Genomic DNA, 20,144 nt, shown 5'->3' on the forward strand with positions numbered 1-20,144 from the left:
GACGTTTGACTGGTCCAAACCCCGCATTTCAAGGAGAGACTGGATCCATTTGGTAAGTTGGATTGCTTGGAATCTGGATGATGGATCAAAGCATTCCAGTGACGGCGACTTGTCGTCACACCCATTTCATCATCATCATTGTCCCATTCCTCACCCTCCCCACCCAATTCCTGCTATCGTGATGTTCGTCGGAACCTTTCTGGATGTCCTTCACTCCTCTTAAAACCTTCACGGAACCCAACCTCGCACGTCTTATCCCGCATTCTCAGCCGCGCGTGTACTTGTCCCTCACACCCTCCCCACATATCACCGGAACCCGCAAAGACCCGAGCAGGCTTTGGCGGACGTCGGAACACGACCGGTTTCTTTTCGCACCTCGGCCCAATCAGCTCGCGCCGCTGGGGTCCCTCCTGTTTGACGTTGCTGGACCATCAAGACCCGAGTCACGATCCCTCAGCATGTCCAGAGGTATAATTAGGACGGCTTCGCCCGCTCCTCTGGCCGATGACTTTGTACGGCAGCAAATTTCCAAGCAGCAACACACCAACTTCCATTCTACCTCTCTCCGTAACGTCAACATGGTCTCATCAGTCAACAAAACAGCCCTGCACCCGGGCGGTGTCATGTAAGTCCTACTTGATATCACTGGTGTTGGCAATTGGTCGTCTTACTGATCCATCTCCAGTCCCCAAGCCGAGCACACCGAGATTGAGGAGGAACTTGTGAGTAGATCACCATGAACATGCTGATATCCGGCCAGACTGCCCTTGTCCTAACATCCACGCAGCATCAACAAGCACACATTGACTACGACCGCGTAGCCATCGTCGCCAACCCCTCAGTACCTGCTCTCTACGAAGATGCCCTGGTCTACGAGACCGGTTCAGCCATTACCTCATCCGGTGCCTTGAGCGCCTACTCAGGAGCCAAGACCGGTCGGTCACCTAGCGACAAGCGGATTGTCGACAACGTCGACCAAGTGTGGTGGGGACCAGTAAACAAACCCATGAGCCCAGATGTAAGTTCTTCCTAATGCTGGGGGAGAAATGACCTCAGCATGCTTTCCATTATTTCCATTACTTCAGTATTTCCGTATTTCGGCATTTCAGCAGTTGTCCCATGCATGTTCTCTGGGGTGCGGATCCGGTCAGCCCGATATTGGGGCACGATGCCGGGTCATTCTCTTCGATCAAACGCGCATAGCCGCGGCCGACGTCATTTCAAGGACTGGGGAACGAGGGGCGTTGGTGGAGAAATCCGATTGCCTTGGCCTGAAGGCGGAATTGCGCATGTGCTCACTGCAGATCCTGCAAGGGCCAAGGAAGAGACAAGACTCGAGAGGATGGTGCCGAGCAAACGCTCGCCATTCGCTCCTTCCGTCACTCGCCTCTTGTCACTCGTTCTTTCTCGGTTGTTGCAGTGTTGCCTTGTTGCTCCTGCCCTTGTATGTGGGACATGTCGTGGTCTTGCTGCCCCGCTATTGGCCTAAGTGCCTGACGTCTTGGCCCGACCGCCGAAGCACGTGCCAATTGCCAACGTCAACCATCCGACAACAACCGATACTACGAGAACGGAGAACTGCATGAACCCCTTGCATATTGCGCTATTATTGTTGGCTCGATTTGTTTCAATGGCCCGAATTGTACTAATGGCGTTCGAAATAGGTCTGGAATATCAACCGAGAACGTGCCATCGATTACCTCAACACCCGAAACCGAATCTACGTCGTCGATGGCTTCGCCGGCTGGGACGAGCGGTACCGCATCCGCGTCCGCGTCGTCTGCGCCCGCGCATACCATGCTCTGTTCATGAGGAACATGCTGATCCGACCGAGTCGTGAAGAGCTCGAAGGATTCCACCCCGACTATGTCATCTACAATGCCGGTGCGTTCCCAGCCAACAAATACACCTCCGGCATGACCTCCGCCACCTCCGTCGCCATCAACTTTGCCGAGAAGGAGATGGTCATCCTCGGTACCGAATACGCCGGCGAGATGAAGAAGGGTATCTTCACTGTGCTCTTTTACGAGATGCCTGTCAAGCACAACGTCTTGACCCTGCACTCCTCCGCCAACGAGGGCAAGGATGGCGACGTCACCGTCTTCTTCGGTCTGTCAGGGACTGGCAAGACCACCCTTTCCGCCGACCCCAAGCGTGCTTTGATTGGTGACGACGAGCACTGCTGGTCGGATACCGGGGTTTTCAACATTGAGGGTGGCTGCTACGCCAAGTGCATTGGCCTGTCAGCCGAGAAGGAACCCGATATCTTCAACGCCATCCGTTTCGGCTCCATCCTGGAGAACGTCGTCTTCGATCCCGTCACCCGTGTTGTCGACTATGAGGATTCCACTCTTACCGAGAACACTCGATGGTATGGTTTCGCCTCTTCTCTTGTATTGAACTGCGGCTAACCAGAATTGCAGTGCCTACCCCATCGAATATATCGAGAACACCAAGATCCCCTGCATTAGCAATAGCCACCCGCAAAACATCATCCTCCTCACCTGCGACGCCCGCGGCGTTCTCCCACCCATCTCCAAACTCACCACCGAACAAACCATGTTCCACTTCATCTCCGGCTACACTTCCAAGATGGCCGGCACCGAGCAAGGCGTCACCGAACCCCAAGCCACCTTCTCCTCCTGCTTCGCCCAACCCTTCCTCGCCCTGCACCCCATGCGCTACGCCAAGATGCTCGCCGAGAAGATCTCACAACACAACGCCAACGCATGGCTCCTTAACACTGGCTGGGTCGGCGCCGGCGCTATGACGGGTGGCAAGCGCTGCCCGCTCAAGTATACCCGCGCCATCCTCGACGCCATCCACTCCGGCGAGCTCGCCAAGTCCGAGTACGAGACCTACGAGGTCTTCAACCTCCACGTCCCCAAGTCGTGCCCCAACGTCCCCGACGAGCTGCTCAACCCTCGCAAGTCATGGACCGCCGACGCTAGCTTCTCCGAGGAGGTCAACAAGCTGGCCGTCCTCTTCAACGAGAACTTCACCAAGTACGCCGACCAGGCAACCGCCGAGGTCATCGCTGCTGGACCGCAGCCCACGGAGCCGGCGAAGCCGGAAGCTCCTGTTGAGGCCCCTGCGGCTGAGGTCCCTGCTCCTGAGGCTGCACCAGCTCAGCCTGCGCCTACAGAGGCTGCCCCTGCTGCCGCTGCACCTGCGGTCACTGAGGCTGTTCCCGCTGAAGCATCAAAAGAAAACAGCGCCGCCCCCGCCCCCGCCGCCACTGAGGCACCGAAGCCGGAGACGACGTCATAGGTGGACGCTGCTTAGTGACGCATGATGCATTTGTAGCCCTGACACATTTTCCTCCATATCCATTTTGCGCTGCGCTGTAATTTGCTTCTGATGATTGATTTGCTTTGGGCTTGATCTGCGACGCACGCGGGATGGCCGGTGTTCACCATATGGCATGCATATTTATTTGAGAAACCTAGCCGGGTTTCTTTCGGGACGGCTCATACGAGGAGGAGAGATCGAGAGGAGAGATGGGATTAGGTGGCGTGTTGTATTGAGTGGAGGGCAAAAGTGGTGGAAGAGGTAGGGATAGCCAAATTGAAGTGAAATGAAGATCACATCATGGACTCATTGACACTAGTGAACTGCTTCTTGTGTGCTTGATCTACAATGTATGTAAGATAGAGAAGAAACCGGTCGGGAAAGATTATAGGCCGGATGTTGTATTGTAGTAGAGGATATGTGGGAAAGATAATAGTGATAACCAAATTGAAGTGAGATGAAAATCATATCGCGGATCCAGATTTGACACCACTTACGCCATGCGCCCAATTCTGCAACATGATGGAATCAAATGGGCACGCGAGGTGCGGATAGTTAGCTATTCCTTGTGTAAACCATGTCATAATTAGATGCATTAAGCCATACATCCAAGGCCTCTTTCGTCTGTCGTCTGTCGTCTGTCGTCTGTCGTCTGTCGTCTGTCGCCGGTACCGATGTATTCGGTATTCTCTCAATGGGCTACCATCCCCAATACCCTTTAGAAATCCGCGGGATCACATCAGCCTCATAGATATCGTAGGAGAACTCGATCGTCCAGAACAGGTTTCGGCAAATGCTTGTCATCTGTTTCCGTTGCCGTGAACGATACTAAAGCGTAGTTGTTGGTCCCGGGAATCATTTCCGGTATCCCTTTCTTGTCTTGCAAGATGGATCGCTCATATCCTTGAACTCTTCTTCATCCCCCAAGGTGTGAGAAAGGATCGCATATCTAGGAATGTGCCTCCCAATATACTCCTCAAAATGGCCAGTGTTAGTATTAATTAGCCTCCTGGCCGTCGCCTGTTCATCATCCGCGGTCAGAAATATGTCAATATCAACACCGAAGTGGATTGAACAGCAGGCTGGTTGGACGGTTTAAAATCAGGAGAGACTGCAAATTATAGTAGTAGTAGATGATAACATGTATCAAATGAATAACTCTAAAAGGAAGCGAAAAGAACTATAGGCACAATGTTAGTAACTAACTAACTAGTTAGAGTCTATGATGAAGGCAGAAGGCTGAGCTTCGTGTGAGTTAATCGGGCAAGTCATCTCCAGCCAAGTCGTCGGAGGGTTTGAGAGGTCGGGGTGATCTCGGGTAAATAATGCGGTCGTCCTGGTCAGGCACTCAGGCACCGTTTTCGCAACATGAATCATGAGGGGCTTCAGCAGCTGCCGCGATTCTGGTACGTACATCTCTGGATAATAATGCTTCTTCCTGTTAGTACATCATGACAGCATCAGACAACATGGGAATACCAGAGAGCTAACCATTCATGTCAAAGTGATAGCTTCAAGCTGTGGAGTGGAAGGTTCAGCCCGCTCTCCCGCCGAATCCCATATCACCCTCCACGAATATCAAGCCTCCTTCAACGGGTCTGTCCTACTTTCCATAGAGATATAGCAGGACAGAATCCTGCAAGTTATACTGGCCCACCCCACAGGTTCCACGCCGCCGGTTAAAGTCTGAGGATACCCTCTCTGGCTATAGGTATTCCAATCCTAAAGCACCATGCGATTGATACCATAACATCTCTATACTGTTCGGAGAAGATGGAGGCCGATGCGGATGAGGTAATGTTATTCTACCGGTCACCACACCATATCGAAGGCTTACCGTATAATAGGTTGCTCTTATAGCTCTTCCTTCCCCATCCAGACTCGGCAATGTTGCTTCACCTGTCAGCACTGTTACTTTCGACACATCGCAAGAGCTACTCTGGGCCGGAAACGAATTTGTATGCCTGAACAACATATCTGACACCGCCGACGGTCGCACACTAATGGTAACAATATATAGGGCCGTGTAACATCCTTCTATGGCTCCGAACTCCAGCGATATACCTCTTTCAGAGCTCATGCGCCCCCCGAACCCGCTGTCAAGCAGATCCTCATAAACGACAAGGGAGTCCTATCGATATCGAAGAAGAGCATACACTTCTCGACCAGACGGGGGCTGACGCTATGGCATTTGAAAGACGAGGCCTTCGTGGACCTCCGATGCATGAGCTTTACCACCAAAGGCACGAGCGAAGTGTTAGCCGGGGGGTGCCAAGACACCATGTTCAGGATAGATACTGAGAAGGGCACAATTACCCAGAAGATTTCCGCTGAAGGCCGTTATACGATCATGAAGCGCGGTGGCCAATATATCTGTGCTGCGACCGAAAGCGGTACCGTTCATCTCCTCGATTCCACCCAGTTCCGAGTGGTCAAGACGTGGCAAGCCCATGTTGGTTGGATCAACGACATGGATGCGAAAGCAGATTTCCTCGTAACTTGTGGTTACTCGCCGAGACAGCAACATGGCTACCTTCTTGATCCTCTTGCGAATGTTTTCGATCTCAAGACGTTAATGCCACTACCACCAATCCCATTCCAACCCGGAGCAGCCTTCGTGCGTATGCATCCGCGTATGTCCACGACTAGCATTGTAGCATCACAGAGTGGGCAATTGCAAGTTGTGGACATCATGAACCCGAATACTGTGAACCTTCGACAGGTCAACTTGTACGATTCCTATCTACTGGCATTGGAGATGGCACCGTCAGGCGAAGCGTTGGCATTGATAGATTCCGCGAGCGCCATTCATTTATGGGGTTCGCCAGCCAAGATCCATTTCGCAGAACTGAGCAACCCCACCGAATTTGCGGACCAGAGTATGCCTCTCCCGCATCTGGATTGGTCTCCGGACAGGTGAGTTTCTCGTATATGCTGACCTGACGAATCACTAAGTATATGTCCAGTCCGTTGAACACGATAGGCATGCCTTATTACAGGGAGCCACTGTTGTCTTCGTGGCCATCCCACATGACCTTCGAAGTCGGCGCGCCGCCTCCTAAGCTTGACCCCGATGTCGTTGCAAATTTGAAACGTGCAGAACTTGGAGGTTACGCACCAAATCCAAGAAAGACGAGGCGAAATCAAGTCGAGAATACTCGGCTCGCGGAACAGACCACGACTTCTTTAGCGGCGCCAAAATTCCTGAGCGAGAAGGCACGGGAAGCAATCGCGTTGGGTGAGGATATCAAGAAGACCGAAGATGCACTGGAGTTGTTGCATGATTTATCTTTTGACAAATCTGGGGGCACCGAGATTCCTGTGATATATAAGAGCGTGGAAATCAAGTACTCCAAGTTCGGCGTGGACGACTTTGATTTCGAGTATGGACCCCTTTCTTGAGGGACGCCGGGATATGCTAATCAAGTATAGATTCTTCAACAAGACCAAATACTCTGGTCTAGAGATCCACATTGCTAACTCGTACGCCAATGCTCTGTTGCAGCTATACAAGTTCACGCCTATCCTGCGAAACATGGCATTGCAGCATACTGCGACCTCCTGTCTCTACGAAAACTGCTTATTGTGCGAGTTGGGCTTTCTGATCGACATGCTCGAAAAAGCAGCCGGACAGAACTGTCAAGCAACGAACTTTCTAAAAACCTTCAGTAGCTTATCCAGCGCGTCATCACTAAGTCTCCTCGAGGAGCAAAATAATGGCGCTACCACAGCGTCAATGGTTCAATCGCTGAACCGGTTTTTGCTGGATAAGCTTGCGTCGGACTTCCGACAGCACTCCAACGCCCCTCACATGGACAGCGCGCTCGTCACCGCGGCAATGGCTCGGATCCGCTGCGCAGCTTGTAACAATGAGGTGACTCGACCAGGGGCAACCTATGTGCATGAACTCATCTACCCAACCAAAGCAGCTCCGAAAGCCAATCCACGTGCTCCGGTTCCCAGGCCGACATTCTCACAGATCCTAAAAGCCAGTGTTGAGCGCCAAGACCACTCGCGGGGATGGTGCAACGAGTGCAAGAGATATCAGCAGTTGTCGACACGAAAAGCCATCCAAAGCGTGCCGGCGGTCATGATGATCAACACTGCTATTCGAAGCGCGGATGCAAAACAAATGTGGAGCACGCCGAATTGGCTGCCCCAAGAGATTGGAGTCATCGTGGATCAAGGGCAATTTTTCTGCTACGAGGGGGGAGATCTGAATTTCCATCTAGGCCGGAAGATGTTCAATATCACTGTGTATGAGCTAGTGGGTGTTGTGACGGAGATCAATACCGGAGAGCACCAGAAGCCGCATCTGGTCTCTTTGGTCAACGGTAAGTATTCCAAATCTCAGAGATTCCGCTGTGCTAATGGCGCTCGTAGTTGCTCCCTCATCAAGAGATGCAAACGAGCAATCGGAGTGGCATTTGTTCAATGACTTCCTAGTCAAAGGCATGCCGAGAGAAGAAGCGCTCCGGTTTGACTCGAACTGGAAACTACCCTGCGTAGTGACATACCAGGTCAAGTCCGCCAGCCACAAGATCGATGACGCATGGAAACAGAAACTCGATTTGTCATTGCTTTTCAAGCGATGGTCACCACGCCAGGACGACGATCCGAACAAATTCCGGTTATTGTCACCGGAGTCCGAATCGCCCTTCCCAGGGATGCCCGTGGCCATAGACGCCGAGTTCGTTCGTGTCCAGGACGAGGAGTTCTCGGTGAAAGCAGGCGGGATTCGTGAGACCATTCGCCCTGCGCGGCTCGCTTTGGGCCGAGTATCTGTCCTTCGAGGCTACGGCGAACATGAAGGACTACCCTTTGTGGATGATTACATTGCCGTGGCTGAACCGGTTACGGATTACCTTACCGCGTATTCAGGACTCTCGCCAGAAGATCTGGATCCGAAGACCTCGCGACATGTGCTGGTTAGCCTCAAGGTGGCCTACAAGAAGATATGGCTCCTGCTCAACATGGGCTGCATATTTGTGGGGCACGGACTCCCCAAGGACTTCCGCACCATCAACATCCATGTCCCCAAAGCCCAAGTCGTTGACACGGTCGATATCTTCTTCCTGAAACATTGGGGCGGGCGCAAGCTTGGGCTTCGATTCCTGGCCTGGCTGCTCCTGAAAGAAGACATCCAAACCGGCATGCATGACAGCGTGGAGGACTCCCTGACGGCGTTGAATCTGTGGAAGAAATATCAGGAGTATGTCGAAGCTGGCACGTGGGAGAATCGGCTGGAGTGGATCTACCAGCGAGGAAGAGAGCTGGGTTGGAAAGCGCCGGGGGTTTATTCGGGCAAAAGTCTGGGGGATACCCCCGGCCCCAGTGGTGGACAGACACCGGTGAAGAAGCCGACGCCGTTTGGGTTGAATGACCTTGGGTTTGGAAGCCCGAAGAGAAGCTGAATTATTTTATGTGCCTATGGGGTGGTGGACTTGTTGAATTAAAAGAATTGACGACTGAAGAGATAGTTCATTAATTAATGGCTTTTGATATCATGAAACATCAGGAAATCGAGAGTATACGATCAAACGCCGACCCCCAGTGCCGTTTCCCGGGCATCTATTCCAAGGCCGTGATCAGTCATACATGAGGCATTGCTCAATTAGTTTCAGGCAAATCTCCAATTACCCCTTTCAGCAGCTCCGGTAGGTACTGCGCCGCATCCCCACAAAAGAACCAATCATCCTCCGTGATCCCACTGCCCGGCGCATCATTCGCATCCGTATTAAACACCGCCACCCTCGCTCCCTTCGTCCGCGCGATATCCACATACGACGCCGCTGGGAACACCCGCGCCGACGTCCCCACCACCATAATCAAATCAATCGGCCTTGGGTCCGCGACGAACTGCTCGATCGACTGCAGCGCCTTCTCCGGCAGCCGCTCGCCAAACCACACAACACCCGGGCGCAACATGCCGTCCTTGCACTTGGGACAGTGGGGGAGGGCCTGCAGCGGCACTTCGGGGAGGGCGATGGCGGCGTCGGCGATATCGAGGTCGCGGGCGTGGAGGGCGGAGGTGGTAGTGGGGTCGTCGCCGGAGGTGGGGATGGCGAGGGCGGGCACGATGGGGTCGGTGGTGTCGTCGGCGGTGTAGCCGCAGTAGAAGGAGGTGCACTTGACGGTGAAGAGGTTGCCGTGGAGGAGATGGAGGGACTCGGAGGGGTGGCCGGCGCGTTGGGAGAGGCCTGGGGTGGTCAGTGGCGGGCATTGGAGTTGGGGTTCGCGGACGTACCGTCGACGTTCTGGCTGAGGGTGATGAACTCCGGATTCCGCTTCGCATACTCGGCCAGCGCGTAGTGCGCGCGATTCGGCCGGGCTCCGAGTGACATGTGTCGCCTGTACGAATAGAACTGCCACACCAGACCTGGATCGGCCTCGAAGGCTTCGGGAGTAGCTAGCTGGGTGGCTTCATGGGTCCGCCATAGTCCACCCGCCCCTCGGAAGGTTGGGAGGCCAGAGGATGCCGAGAGACCAGCACCAAGCAATGCCAGAACCCGCTTCGATTGGGCTAGGTGCTGGGCAAACGACTCGATTTTCTGGGAGGCTTGGGAAGTGCTGCCTACGGCGTGAGGCATCTTGACGTAGGCGTTCACGGCAGGAACTGGATATCGGACAGTTGAAATGAGACTTTAACATATAACTGAAGTGACGTCGAACTCTGACTCAAGCTTGGGGGAATATAAGATAGTGGATTCAGTAAAACGGACGGGATAGCAAGTTCCTTCTACATAACTCCAGCAGCTGAGAGCGTCCCTGCCAATGAGGCGTGGCTTCGTAGCACTAAATGTGCATGCAGGAAGTGTGGCAATCTGAAAGCAAAATACGGGAGTATAGTACAGTAGTTAGAAGCACTGCATATAGTGACAGTGTAGTTAACCAGGGAGATGCATCATGCATGTACATCAGGCGGGGAGGACGGAGGTGAGACCGGAATCTCCCTCCATAAAGCTAAACAGCTTATCGATAAGGGTATACCCGTAGTCTCCAGATCTGGTCTTCTTTTCTTGGTGCAACTGATGACCTTCTGGCTCTCATTATTGTTCTCGTCACTCATTCTATTGTTCCTAAAGCGAACCGTCGGCGATGCATAGAATCCGTAGCTATGCTCGCACGGTATGTTTACCTCCCGTAATACGATGCGGCAATGCTGCAATCAGGAGGAGCGCCGTCAATCCTTTGAGGCGTCGTCCATACAGTTCCTACATCTCCGCTGCGGACCTTCAGTTTGGCCAGCCATTGCATGAGACCCATCCTCATCTTCTCCAACTGGGTGAACGTATGGACATGACCTATACTGTCAATTGTATTTGATCCCCCAGAACTGACCCTGACCCTGATCCAGTCACCCCCGGCATTTCCGCCCTCGAATATGCCCAACGTCGAGCGAAGCTTGCGGCTATCCTCCCAAAGGGCGCCGTCGCCATCATTCCCTCTGCCGACGTAAAATACCGTTCGGGGGCCGTCTTCTACGAATTCCACCAAGATCCCGACTTTTACTATCTCACCGGTAGCGCATCCGATCGCACGTCACATGGGCAAGAACTGACGGTATTCAAGGGTTCAACGAGCCGGAGTCGCTGGCAATCATAGGTACTGCGCATCCTACACCTCGGGGAACGGATATGGACAGATTCTGAAACTGCGTAGAAAAGACCGGAGACGGCGCGGAACATAACTTCCATCTCTATGTGAGGCCGAAGGACCCCCGATCCGAGTTGTGGGAAGGGGCGCGGTCGGGGATCGAAGCGGCGCAGGATGTGTTCAATGCGGACGAGGTACGAGCGGATATAAGTTCGAGCGAATGGATTTAACTAAACGATCAAAGAGCGGCGACATCGATGGGGTGGGCAAGTTCCTTCCTGCCATGATCAAGTCGGCGACATGCGTCTATACGGACTTACCGAAGTCCATTGAGCCACGCACCCGATTCTCGAAGTATCTGAGCGGTTGGAAACGAAATCACGGTGCGGTATTTGATGGAGCGTTATCTCAAAATGCCTCGGGCGTTAGCCCATTACGACCGCACCTGAGCAAGCTGAGAGTATTTAAGAGTGAGGCGGAGATTGAACTGATGAGAAAAGTTGGAAAGCAATCGGGGCGTGCCATCACCGAAGCGATGAGGCAGTCGTTCAGTGGCGAGAAATCCCTTTGGTCGTTTTTGGAGTATCAATTCCAATCGAATGGTCTGGATGGGGCTGCTTATGTTCCTGTTGTTGCCGGCGGCCAGGTATAGTCCTCGAGCAAAGCATCAAATCTTTGACTGACCGGGTTCTAGAATGGGTTGAGTATACATTATGTTCGGAACGATGATGTTTTTAGCGGTGATGAACTTGTCCTCGTTGACGCTGGCGGTGTAAGTGCTGATAGAGAAATCTATATGGAGTCGATGGAACTGACGATTGCAGAAATACGGGAACTACATTACAGATATCACCCGCACCTGGCCGGTGAATGGGAAGTTCTCTGCAGCACAACGCGATCTGTACGAAGTGGTTCTTCGAACACAGCGGACATGCGTGTCCCTATGCCGTGCAAACGCAGAATTGTCATTGGATAGACTACATCGCATCGCGGAGGAGTCGCTCATGGATGGTCTCCAGCAATTAGGCTTCAATCTCAAGGGCAACGTAAGTCTCACGTTCCCCTACCTCTTGTGAACATCGCTGAATCTCCTTGAATCTAGGCCAAGGAAACCCTGTTTCCGCACCACCTTGGCCATTACATTGGGCTGGACGTTCATGACTCTCCCGGATACCTACGAAACGCTCCGCTCCAACCATCACAATGTGTAACCATCGAACCGTAAGTTGCAATCTATTGTGAGGCCATGACGAGATTCTTACCTGACGTGTAGGGGGATATATGTCCCCGACGACGAGCGATGGCCGGAGGCATTCCGGGGAATAGGCATCCGGATCGAGGACAGCATTTGTGTGCAGGAAGAGCATCCGTATGTATTGACAACGGAAGCCGTGAAGGAGGTAAGTTATTGCGAATTTCTAATGCTTTCTTTGAGCCTCTTGCTAACTGGTTGAAGGTGGTCGATATCGAGGCGTTGAGATGATGGAAATGGGGGGTTATGGCGGACTGCCGTCGGCTGGGTTGTACTTGGATCTAATCTTGCATACTACAGGAGGGAGTCACCGCATGATGTTGAGCATATGTACAATATTGTAGCCAATTCATCCCTGAGAATGATAATGCGATCAAACATGGTCATTCCGTTTGCTGTCAACCATTAGAACCACTTCCCCGCGTCGCCTTAGGAAGGATCAACAGCATAGGCCATGATAATCACCATTTATGTCAGTTTGTCAAGGTAGGATTCCCTCAAAAGGGGAAATTATCAGACTTCAAGGAAACGAGATGATACTTCGGCCGAAATTCATCTTGACTGAACTGTTGAGCCGAGTTCACATGTTGTGAAGGGAATGGGCGTTTGTATGCGGTTTGGTGAATTGAAGCGGGCGGTGGTTGCTGAGGGTACGTACTGCAGCTTCGGCCAATCAGCGCCCAGGAGTTTTCCCAATGTTTGCCCGAGAGCCCCGACCAGCAACAACTGCAACATCAACCACCAACCTCCAACCTCCAACAAAACACGAGAATCTCTACACCAATTTCCAGCTCTCCTCCACCCTCCCCTTCAACGTCCATTCTAATTCAAGGTGGAGATCTCCATTCTGTGATATTCATTTACTTCGACCCAATGCAATCTCACTCCCCATCATGACTCCAGCCTCTCGCTGACCAGGTTTCTGCGCGACTTGATTCCTCCCACACGTCGCGTGTGCCCGACCTAACCTGGTCCCTTGCACCTTCCCTGCCCCTCCAACCTTCCTCGACTTTGATATATTCCTCAACCACCACACTTCCCGCACTTCCCCCTCTCTGCTCTTCATTCTGAGGGCCAGAGTCGGATGGCTGCTATCGATTCCTTTCATTCATCACATCAACCGTCCATCACCATGGCAAATCGACGAGTGCCGCTCGCACAAGTCCCCAATGCTGTCAATTCACCGCTGAGGCACAACACTCTGTCAACCACTGCTCCCAAGCGATCTCGCTCGCAGGCTGTCGATGCCAAAGAGTCCTTCTTTGGCCAGCAGCCACCTGCAAAGAAGCAGATAATTGAGGTCACCGACCCGGAAGCACGTCGAGGAGCTCTGCCCCGACGGACCAACGCGAGCCAACCCACGGAGCTTCAACTCAAGTTCGAGGCGGTGCGAGATGCAAAGGCTTCCGCCCGGAATAAACCCACTCAACAACCCGTGGACAGCAATCTGGAGCATATCAGGACCTGGCAACGACATTACAAGCGGGCATTTCCCCAATATACATTCTATTTCGACAATGTCCCCGACGATGTGAAACCCAAAATTTCCAAGCAACTACGCGTATTAGGGGCGGTATGAATGAGTTTCTATCAACGTATCTTCGCTCCTGCTAATGTAACATAGCGCGAAGAGAAGTTCTTCTCTAAGTCAATCACCCATGTCGTCACGACGCGTCCCATTCCCCCAGAGTACAAGTCATCGAGCTCCGCAAATGGACGACCTCCATCCTCGCATGGGAAAGACCAGAGTATGGCCAACGGCCAACCGCAAACTATCAATCCATCCTTACTGGAGCGTACCCAAGGCGAGAAGTCCCAGAAGGGCAAATTCAACTTCGACGCACCTATGACGCGGGCTGCTCATGCAACAGCGCAGAGGTACGTTCTATGATACTATCTATGGTGATCGTAGCTAAATTGCCTCAGCTTGTTCCAAGATGTCGAGACACGCAAGCAATACGGCCATTCAGCGGACATCCTCCACAAGGCCAGGGAGATGGGGATGAAGATCTGGGCTTTGGAGAAGTTGCAACGTATGATGACGACCATGTTCGAGACCGACACTGGCGAACAACCCAATCTGCCGGTCCTCGACCGGGCTGGGAAAGATGCCAATCTGCAGCAATTGCTCCAGAAGGAGAAAATTACCGGACCAGCAAATGTGTCCCTAGCTTCGCAGGAAATGGTCACTTTCAGTGGATACTACATCTACGTACACGACCAGGACGAAAAGACCAAACCCATCATGATACGGGACTATCAAAAACCCGACGATGGTCCGGGGAATTGGCCCCAGCTTCATGCTTCCTCGGCAGGGCGATGTCCATTCATTGAAGATCCTGACAGGCATGCTAGGAAGTACGCTCGTGAGAGGCAGGCTTCTCCTCGTCGAAAACCTGTGTCTTTCGCACCCACTGCCGCAAAGACTCGTTCTGCCATTCCACGGGCTAGAGATGATCGATCTCGATCTCGACTGGCGGACCCGGAACGTCGCCCGCTTGCTGAGAATAACAGCACTAATGTAGTACGCTATGACAGCACCCTCGCCGGCCACACCGAGAAGTCTCCTGCCAAGCCATCAGATCCGTCGATGGCCCCACCCAAGAAAGGTACCGTGGATGGGATTGCACCTCTCTTCGGTAGTGCCCAACTCAAGATGCGTATGCCTCCTCGCGTCGTCGGTGGAGAGCCAGTCGCTTCTGGAATCCAGCCATCCCACATAACCTCGGCGATTCGCTCGCAGATGATCTCCTCCACCGCCGCTGGCACAGGCGTTCGCGCAGGAACCAGCCGGGAAGTCCACCAACTGCAGAGGAAAGTCCTCGAACGCAACAGCGTTGCTTCAGGGAGCGGCAGTGTGCCTTCGTCCTACCTCAACGACGTTCGCGCTGCCATCAACACGGGCCTCCGAGACGCTCCGCCTCGGGCAGCCAAGCTCAAAGCACAGGAGACTTTAGGCTACATCCATGAGGATATGACACCGTCCGAGGAGCGGACCCGGAAGTTGAAGAAGACGGTCATTCGAAAGAGGAAGGCGGAGAAGGAAGCGAAGCCTGGGTACTGTGAGAATTGTCGGGAGAAGTTCGCCGACTTTGATCAGGTATGGCAGCCAGAATTGTACTCGTATGTGTGCCTTGCTAACCTGTCCAAAGCATTGCCTTTCTCGCAAACACCGCAAATTCGCTTCCACTATCGAGAACTGGACGGAGCTGGACGATCTTTTGTCCCAACTAGAGCGTCCGGTTCGCGGAGAGATGATGGTCTGCGATTAGTTCAGAGGCAACACGCAGCATGCATGGCTGCTCATTTCGATGATACATGGAGCGAACTGAAAAGCCTTTGATCACGATTACGGCGACCATCTTTGTCAGGTATTCACTTCCACTACACGAGTTTCTTCTTCGTCTATCGTCTTGTACGCATATGGAGGCCGTTCGACACGATGACCACGCTCATCCACTTGTCACGTATCTTTCTGCTGTTACGTTCCGGGGTCCGGGAGCATGGTTTGGTGATGTACTTTTTTACGGATACGGATAGGACACGGTCAAATCCAGTGCAGCATTTCCATGGGGCTCTCATGCATGGTACCTTAGCTTGTCGGTCTCATTAGCATGGCGCAGCGCTTTTATGTACGGTGTAGGTTTAGCGTTGCATAGCTTTTCTGGAAATAGGACAATGGAAATATTCTTTGGGTATGAATCATCTCGGAAAATTTAAAGTTGAAGTTGTTTTTGCTCGTGTATCAACATTGATGTCACTTCGTCTATTGGTCTCAAACGACTATAATGCCACGCTGCAGTTTGAAGTTGCCCCACCAAGATCTCTCAGCACGAGAGCACTCGTCCGCATCCAACATGTAATTATATCCATCTGTCGTTTGGACAACCTTTGGAATCATAAACGTACCAAATGCCCCGAAGGTCACAAGCAAGTCTTAAACTCCAGTCATCGACCATGCAAACGAATAAAGTGTCCCTAAAGAACCATCCTGCTCCTTTCCTCCCGCCCCTCCCCACTCCATTGTCTCCCTCCATCTGAATCACCCATACCTATCCACCCACCAGGCCCCAACTTCGTCCCATCAGCCCTCTCAACCTCCCAGCCCCGACTCTCAAAAACCCACCTACCGCCCAAACCTCCCCTCATATCCTCACCCCCATTCCTTCCCCGCAAAATGGCCACCCCCGCCCCGCCCGTCCCCCCGGGCTACGATCCATCCACGCCCCCCTCTGACGAGGAGAAAGAGGCGGAGATGCCGCTCACCATGGCCGCGTCGGTCGTGCTAGACGCGCTACCGCGCGATGCGGCAGCGGCGCTGGAGGGAGCGGTGGATACGACGTTGGAGAAAGGTGCGTAGATTCTGTTTCTAGATGGGAGAGGTGGTGTGCTTGAACCCCCCTATCCACTGCCGATATATATATTGTCTTAACTTCCGGTTCACAAAACCGGGAATTGAACCCGTTCTTCAGCGGTCTCCCCTAATTCAGCCCCTCTGCATTCTATCTAACATCCCCGCCAATGCAGTCACCGTGCGCCTCCAACCCGTCGGCTCGGCGCCGATCCTCCGGCAGCGCGTGTTCAAGATCGCAGCGTCGAAGAAGTTCGAGACGGTGATCCGGTCGCTGCGGAAGAAGCTGTCGCTGAAGGAGTCGGAGAGCGTATTCTGCTACGTGAACTCGGTGTTCTCGCCCAGTCCGGAGGAGGGCGTGGGGAACTTGTGGAATGTACGCCTCTTCTTCGCTCTTGTCAATTGAGTTTGTTTATTCTTTCCTGCTTTTGCTGTTTTGGAAGGGTAAAGGTTGACGGAGCGCAGTGCTTTAAGGTGAAGGATGAGTTGGTGGTGTGCTATTCGGTGGCGCCGGCGTTTGGTTGACGATTGGGAAGAGGGGATAGCATTGAGATGGCGTACGTTACGACGGGACGGGCACATGAAGGATTTTTTGGCGAACAAGGAGCATATGAACATTCAAAGCTAGCCTCATCGAATAGAGCAAGTCGTCAGAAACGCGATATAATATTGTGCCGCCAATATGGGCGCCAGCTAAAACTGTAGTTTGGTCCCTGCCATCTAAAAACACCCCGAGCAGTCACTTAGCATCACCCATCTCAATTCGCATTGGTGGAAATTGAGAATTGCAAAGCTGGACACAGATACCGCACCTTGGAGACTCTCATCCAAGGCCACGAAGGCTCCCGTCCCCCTCACTCCTTCCCCACCCCCTCCGCCAACCGTTCAAACTCGGCAAAGTCCTCCTTCGCCATCGGATACTCATGCTCCGTTGCCGGATACGCCCGACTCTTCACCTCCTCCCGATACGACTCAATCGCCCTCGATGCCTCCCCCCACAGATCCCCATACCGCTTCACAAACTTCGGCAAGTGTCTCCCCGGCGGAAAATTCCCCGTCATATCCACCTGCACCAGCACCTGCCCCGAACATCCGTTCCCCGCGCCGATTCCAATCGTCGGGATCCGCAGCGCCCGCGTCACGTACGCCGCCACCTCCGCAGGCACGGCCTCGAGCACGACGCCGAACGCGCCAGCGGCCTGCACGGTGCGGGCGTCGTGGAGGAGGCGCAGGGCGCTGGCGGCGGACTTGCCCTGCACGCGGAAGCCGCCGAGGGCATTTTGGCGCTGCGGAGTGAGGCCGATGTGGGCGAGGACGGGGATGCCGGCGCGGGTGATATGGGCGATGGCGTCGGACATGACGGCACCGCCTTCGAGCTTGACGGCGTGGATCCGGCCTTGTTTGATGAGGCGGATGGCGGAGGTGACGGCTTGGGTGGGGGAGATTTCGTAGCTGCCCATAGGCATGTCGCCGACCTGGGAGGGTTAGGGGGGTAGAGGAGTGGGATGGGGGGGAGACATACGATGAAGCAGGACTTGGAGGCACGAGCTACGGAGCGGCAGTGGAGGATCATCTCTTCGAGGAGGACTTCGCTGGTGTCCTCCATGCCTAGGGCAACCATGGCAAGGCTATCACCCACGAGGATCATGTCCATTCCCGCGTGGTCGGCGACATGTGCGCTTGGGAAGTCGTGTGCGGTGATCATGGTGATGGGTTCCCTCTTCTTATATAGGTTCTGGAGGGTGTTGAGAGTGACCTTCTTCCTCGAAATGGCCGGAGGTGAGCCCAATGGCGAATGTGAGCTCCATCGATTCTGGGCTGCAGGCGACGATGCGGCCAATGCTATGCGAGGTTGTAAGAACTGGGAGTTAAGGACGTTGTTATGTCCCTGAAGACCCCTGTTTAAGGCACGCGACAGTGAGGGTGCAGCCACACAAGTTCGTGTAGACATGTTGAAATGGGTTTCGAGGGGTGGAGGGATGAAAAGGAGAGAAAATCGAATGGATCTATTAAATCCATTGTTGCGGGCGGCATTGCAGCGGCAGGCATTTTATGGAGGTGACCGTGATGGAATTTGCATTGTACAAAAGAGAATGAAGGTTGAAAGACGGAGCTGGAGGGAGTCGCCTCGGCGACATCGGTTAAATCATCATGATTCGTCCAACGCCCATTTCACCGCTCGACTTGCTAGTAGAGGATCATACACATGATGATTATTGTTCAAGACTGGCTTTCGCTTTGGGTTCTCTAGGAACGGGCACTCCGAGGTTGAGATGGGAGATGTCGCCGTAAGAGGCCAGACTTGGTGTTAACAGCAAGGGGACAATGGACAGGGAACACCAGCGAGATCGCATTCCTCTTTTATAATTATGCGCCCTATTGTTCTTGTCCGGCGATCGCCACGGTTTTCCAAAGAGTTCACAACTAGGACAATAGTAATCAGGCCAATCTTTCTCGGATATGGGTTCTTGCCACGTCAATTCACCGTGAAGTTGGTGACGATATCTGGGCATACCCCGCCGAGGAAAGTCGGCATCGGATGGATAACCATCAAGGTCTCCTGCGAAAATCCACGGCTTTGACTTAGTTAGTCTCTGGCGTGGTTTGTTGGGTAAGACAGTTCCGGAGCCAGGAGGGGTTCATCAAAGAAATTAAAAATCCTATGAAAAAGGAAATGTGCATAGACAGAGAAACTTAGAAGACTTACCAGTCACCTACGTCCACCTGGCATCGCGGGAGTGAAGCCCGTGCAATTCCAGTGACTCCGTTGACACCATCCACGTATTCTGGGAAGAATTCATTATTACCGTATCCGGTTGGCGTTGGCGGGGTTGACTAGTTACTGGCCATGAGGTCACGCAGTCACGCTGCACTTTTGGACCAATATCTTAGTTACTCGTCACTCAGACACTCCTTCAACCACCAATCGTACAAGGCATCTCGCTCGTGCTACTGGAGTCGGTACGTACCGTGATTGTACTATCCTTATCCCAAAGACTCCTCCTCTTCCACTTTTCTTTTCTTTCTTTACCTACCACCGCACCTTAAGTACATATCCATCGTTGCCCTGATCAACTCCCTAGGTACTCACCTACTGTCCGTGTCAGCTTTGTTCCGTCACCACCAGATTCATCCTTCGCTTCACGGCCGCTTCCCCGGATCGCAACTCCCAAGGCAATCTCCACCTCCGTCAGACCACCACCCCGCCGATATCGACCACCGCTGCCAACCGATCGCTTGTAAATACCAACATTCGCTCGGATTTCCATTCTGCAGAAGCTTGTTACCCTCTGCACTGAAGCATTTGTTAAGAGAAAGGGGACCAGTCCCGTATTCTTGCTGCGTCCCCTCCGCAGTTCCACGGACCCCCGCCGCCACCCCGTATATCGGAGCGAAAGCAAACAACCTACAAGATGAGCAGTCCAAAGAGGAGAATTGAGACAGATGTACGTAGTTTGGTGCGAGATATTTTCGTTCCATATGCAGAAAGCTGACAATCATGTCTTTGTTCTTATTCAGGTCATGAAGTACGTTTATACACCTAGAGAGTTGCCAGAGGTCCAAATTAACCCGGTCGCAGGATGTACGCACAATTATAGCACCACAACACGCGCTAGGGTATATACTAGAGGCGCATGGTCTAACTTTCATGAT

The 20,144-nt window shown here is 53.1% G+C and overlaps 7 protein-coding genes across 7 annotated transcripts; 5 read left to right on the plus strand and 2 right to left on the minus strand.

Moving 5' to 3' along the window:
• Nucleotides 1–458: 458 nt before the first annotated feature.
• On the plus strand, nt 459–3,270 carry P152DRAFT_395641 (phosphoenolpyruvate carboxykinase AcuF; the record flags this gene model as incomplete). The annotated part of the gene is made up of 5 exons (XM_033676316.1): nt 459–625; nt 686–722; nt 788–1,018; nt 1,665–2,371; nt 2,424–3,270. 5 exons carry the CDS (start codon nt 459–461, stop codon nt 3,268–3,270), a joined length of 1,989 nt encoding a protein of 662 aa, XP_033535047.1.
• A 1,526-nt stretch (nt 3,271–4,796) lies between these two features.
• Nucleotides 4,797–8,802, plus strand: P152DRAFT_457777 (cysteine proteinase). Its single transcript, XM_033679299.1, has 6 exons — nt 4,797–5,085; nt 5,139–5,249; nt 5,312–6,207; nt 6,258–6,674; nt 6,724–7,625; nt 7,675–8,802. Exons 1-6 carry the CDS (start codon nt 5,065–5,067, stop codon nt 8,703–8,705), a joined length of 3,378 nt encoding a protein of 1,125 aa, XP_033535048.1. The 5' UTR covers nt 4,797–5,064; the 3' UTR covers nt 8,706–8,802.
• On the minus strand, nt 8,676–10,035 carry P152DRAFT_318518 (NAD-dependent deacetylase-like protein sirtuin-5). The gene is made up of 2 exons (XM_033675199.1): nt 9,539–10,035; nt 8,676–9,491 (listed from the first exon to the last, which is right to left on the minus strand). Exons 1-2 carry the CDS (start codon nt 9,879–9,881, stop codon nt 8,902–8,904), a joined length of 933 nt encoding a protein of 310 aa, XP_033535049.1. The 5' UTR covers nt 9,882–10,035; the 3' UTR covers nt 8,676–8,901.
• Nucleotides 10,036–10,299: 264 nt separating this feature from the next.
• P152DRAFT_457780 (xaa-pro dipeptidase app) lies at nt 10,300–12,526 on the plus strand. Its single transcript, XM_033679300.1, has 10 exons — nt 10,300–10,582; nt 10,649–10,813; nt 10,864–10,896; nt 10,954–11,081; nt 11,132–11,533; nt 11,582–11,659; nt 11,712–11,933; nt 11,990–12,108; nt 12,161–12,287; nt 12,344–12,526. Exons 1-10 carry the CDS (start codon nt 10,390–10,392, stop codon nt 12,368–12,370), a joined length of 1,494 nt encoding a protein of 497 aa, XP_033535050.1. The 5' UTR covers nt 10,300–10,389; the 3' UTR covers nt 12,371–12,526.
• A 365-nt stretch (nt 12,527–12,891) lies between these two features.
• Nucleotides 12,892–15,834, plus strand: P152DRAFT_481509 (uncharacterized protein). Its single transcript, XM_033681826.1, has 4 exons — nt 12,892–13,712; nt 13,764–14,017; nt 14,066–15,239; nt 15,292–15,834. The coding sequence occupies exons 1-4, from the start codon at nt 13,224–13,226 to the stop codon at nt 15,409–15,411; spliced, it is 2,037 nt and encodes a 678-aa protein (XP_033535051.1). The 5' UTR covers nt 12,892–13,223; the 3' UTR covers nt 15,412–15,834.
• A 74-nt stretch (nt 15,835–15,908) lies between these two features.
• Nucleotides 15,909–17,077, plus strand: P152DRAFT_457783 (ubiquitin-like protein ATG12). The gene is made up of 3 exons (XM_033679301.1): nt 15,909–16,491; nt 16,667–16,866; nt 16,956–17,077. Exons 1-3 carry the CDS (start codon nt 16,317–16,319, stop codon nt 17,013–17,015), a joined length of 435 nt encoding a protein of 144 aa, XP_033535052.1. The 5' UTR covers nt 15,909–16,316; the 3' UTR covers nt 17,016–17,077.
• Nucleotides 17,078–17,085: 8 nt separating this feature from the next.
• On the minus strand, nt 17,086–20,141 carry P152DRAFT_506996 (uncharacterized protein; the record flags this gene model as incomplete). Its single annotated transcript, XM_033682511.1, has 3 exons — nt 17,086–17,965; nt 18,013–18,378; nt 20,082–20,141. 3 exons carry the CDS (start codon nt 20,139–20,141, stop codon nt 17,345–17,347), a joined length of 1,047 nt encoding a protein of 348 aa, XP_033535053.1. The 3' UTR covers nt 17,086–17,344.
• Nucleotides 20,142–20,144: the final 3 nt, after the last annotated feature.

Source organism: Eremomyces bilateralis (assembly GCF_010015585.1).
Source record: "Eremomyces bilateralis CBS 781.70 unplaced genomic scaffold P152scaffold_7, whole genome shotgun sequence".
NCBI lineage: Eukaryota > Fungi > Ascomycota > Dothideomycetes > Eremomycetales > Eremomycetaceae > Eremomyces > Eremomyces bilateralis.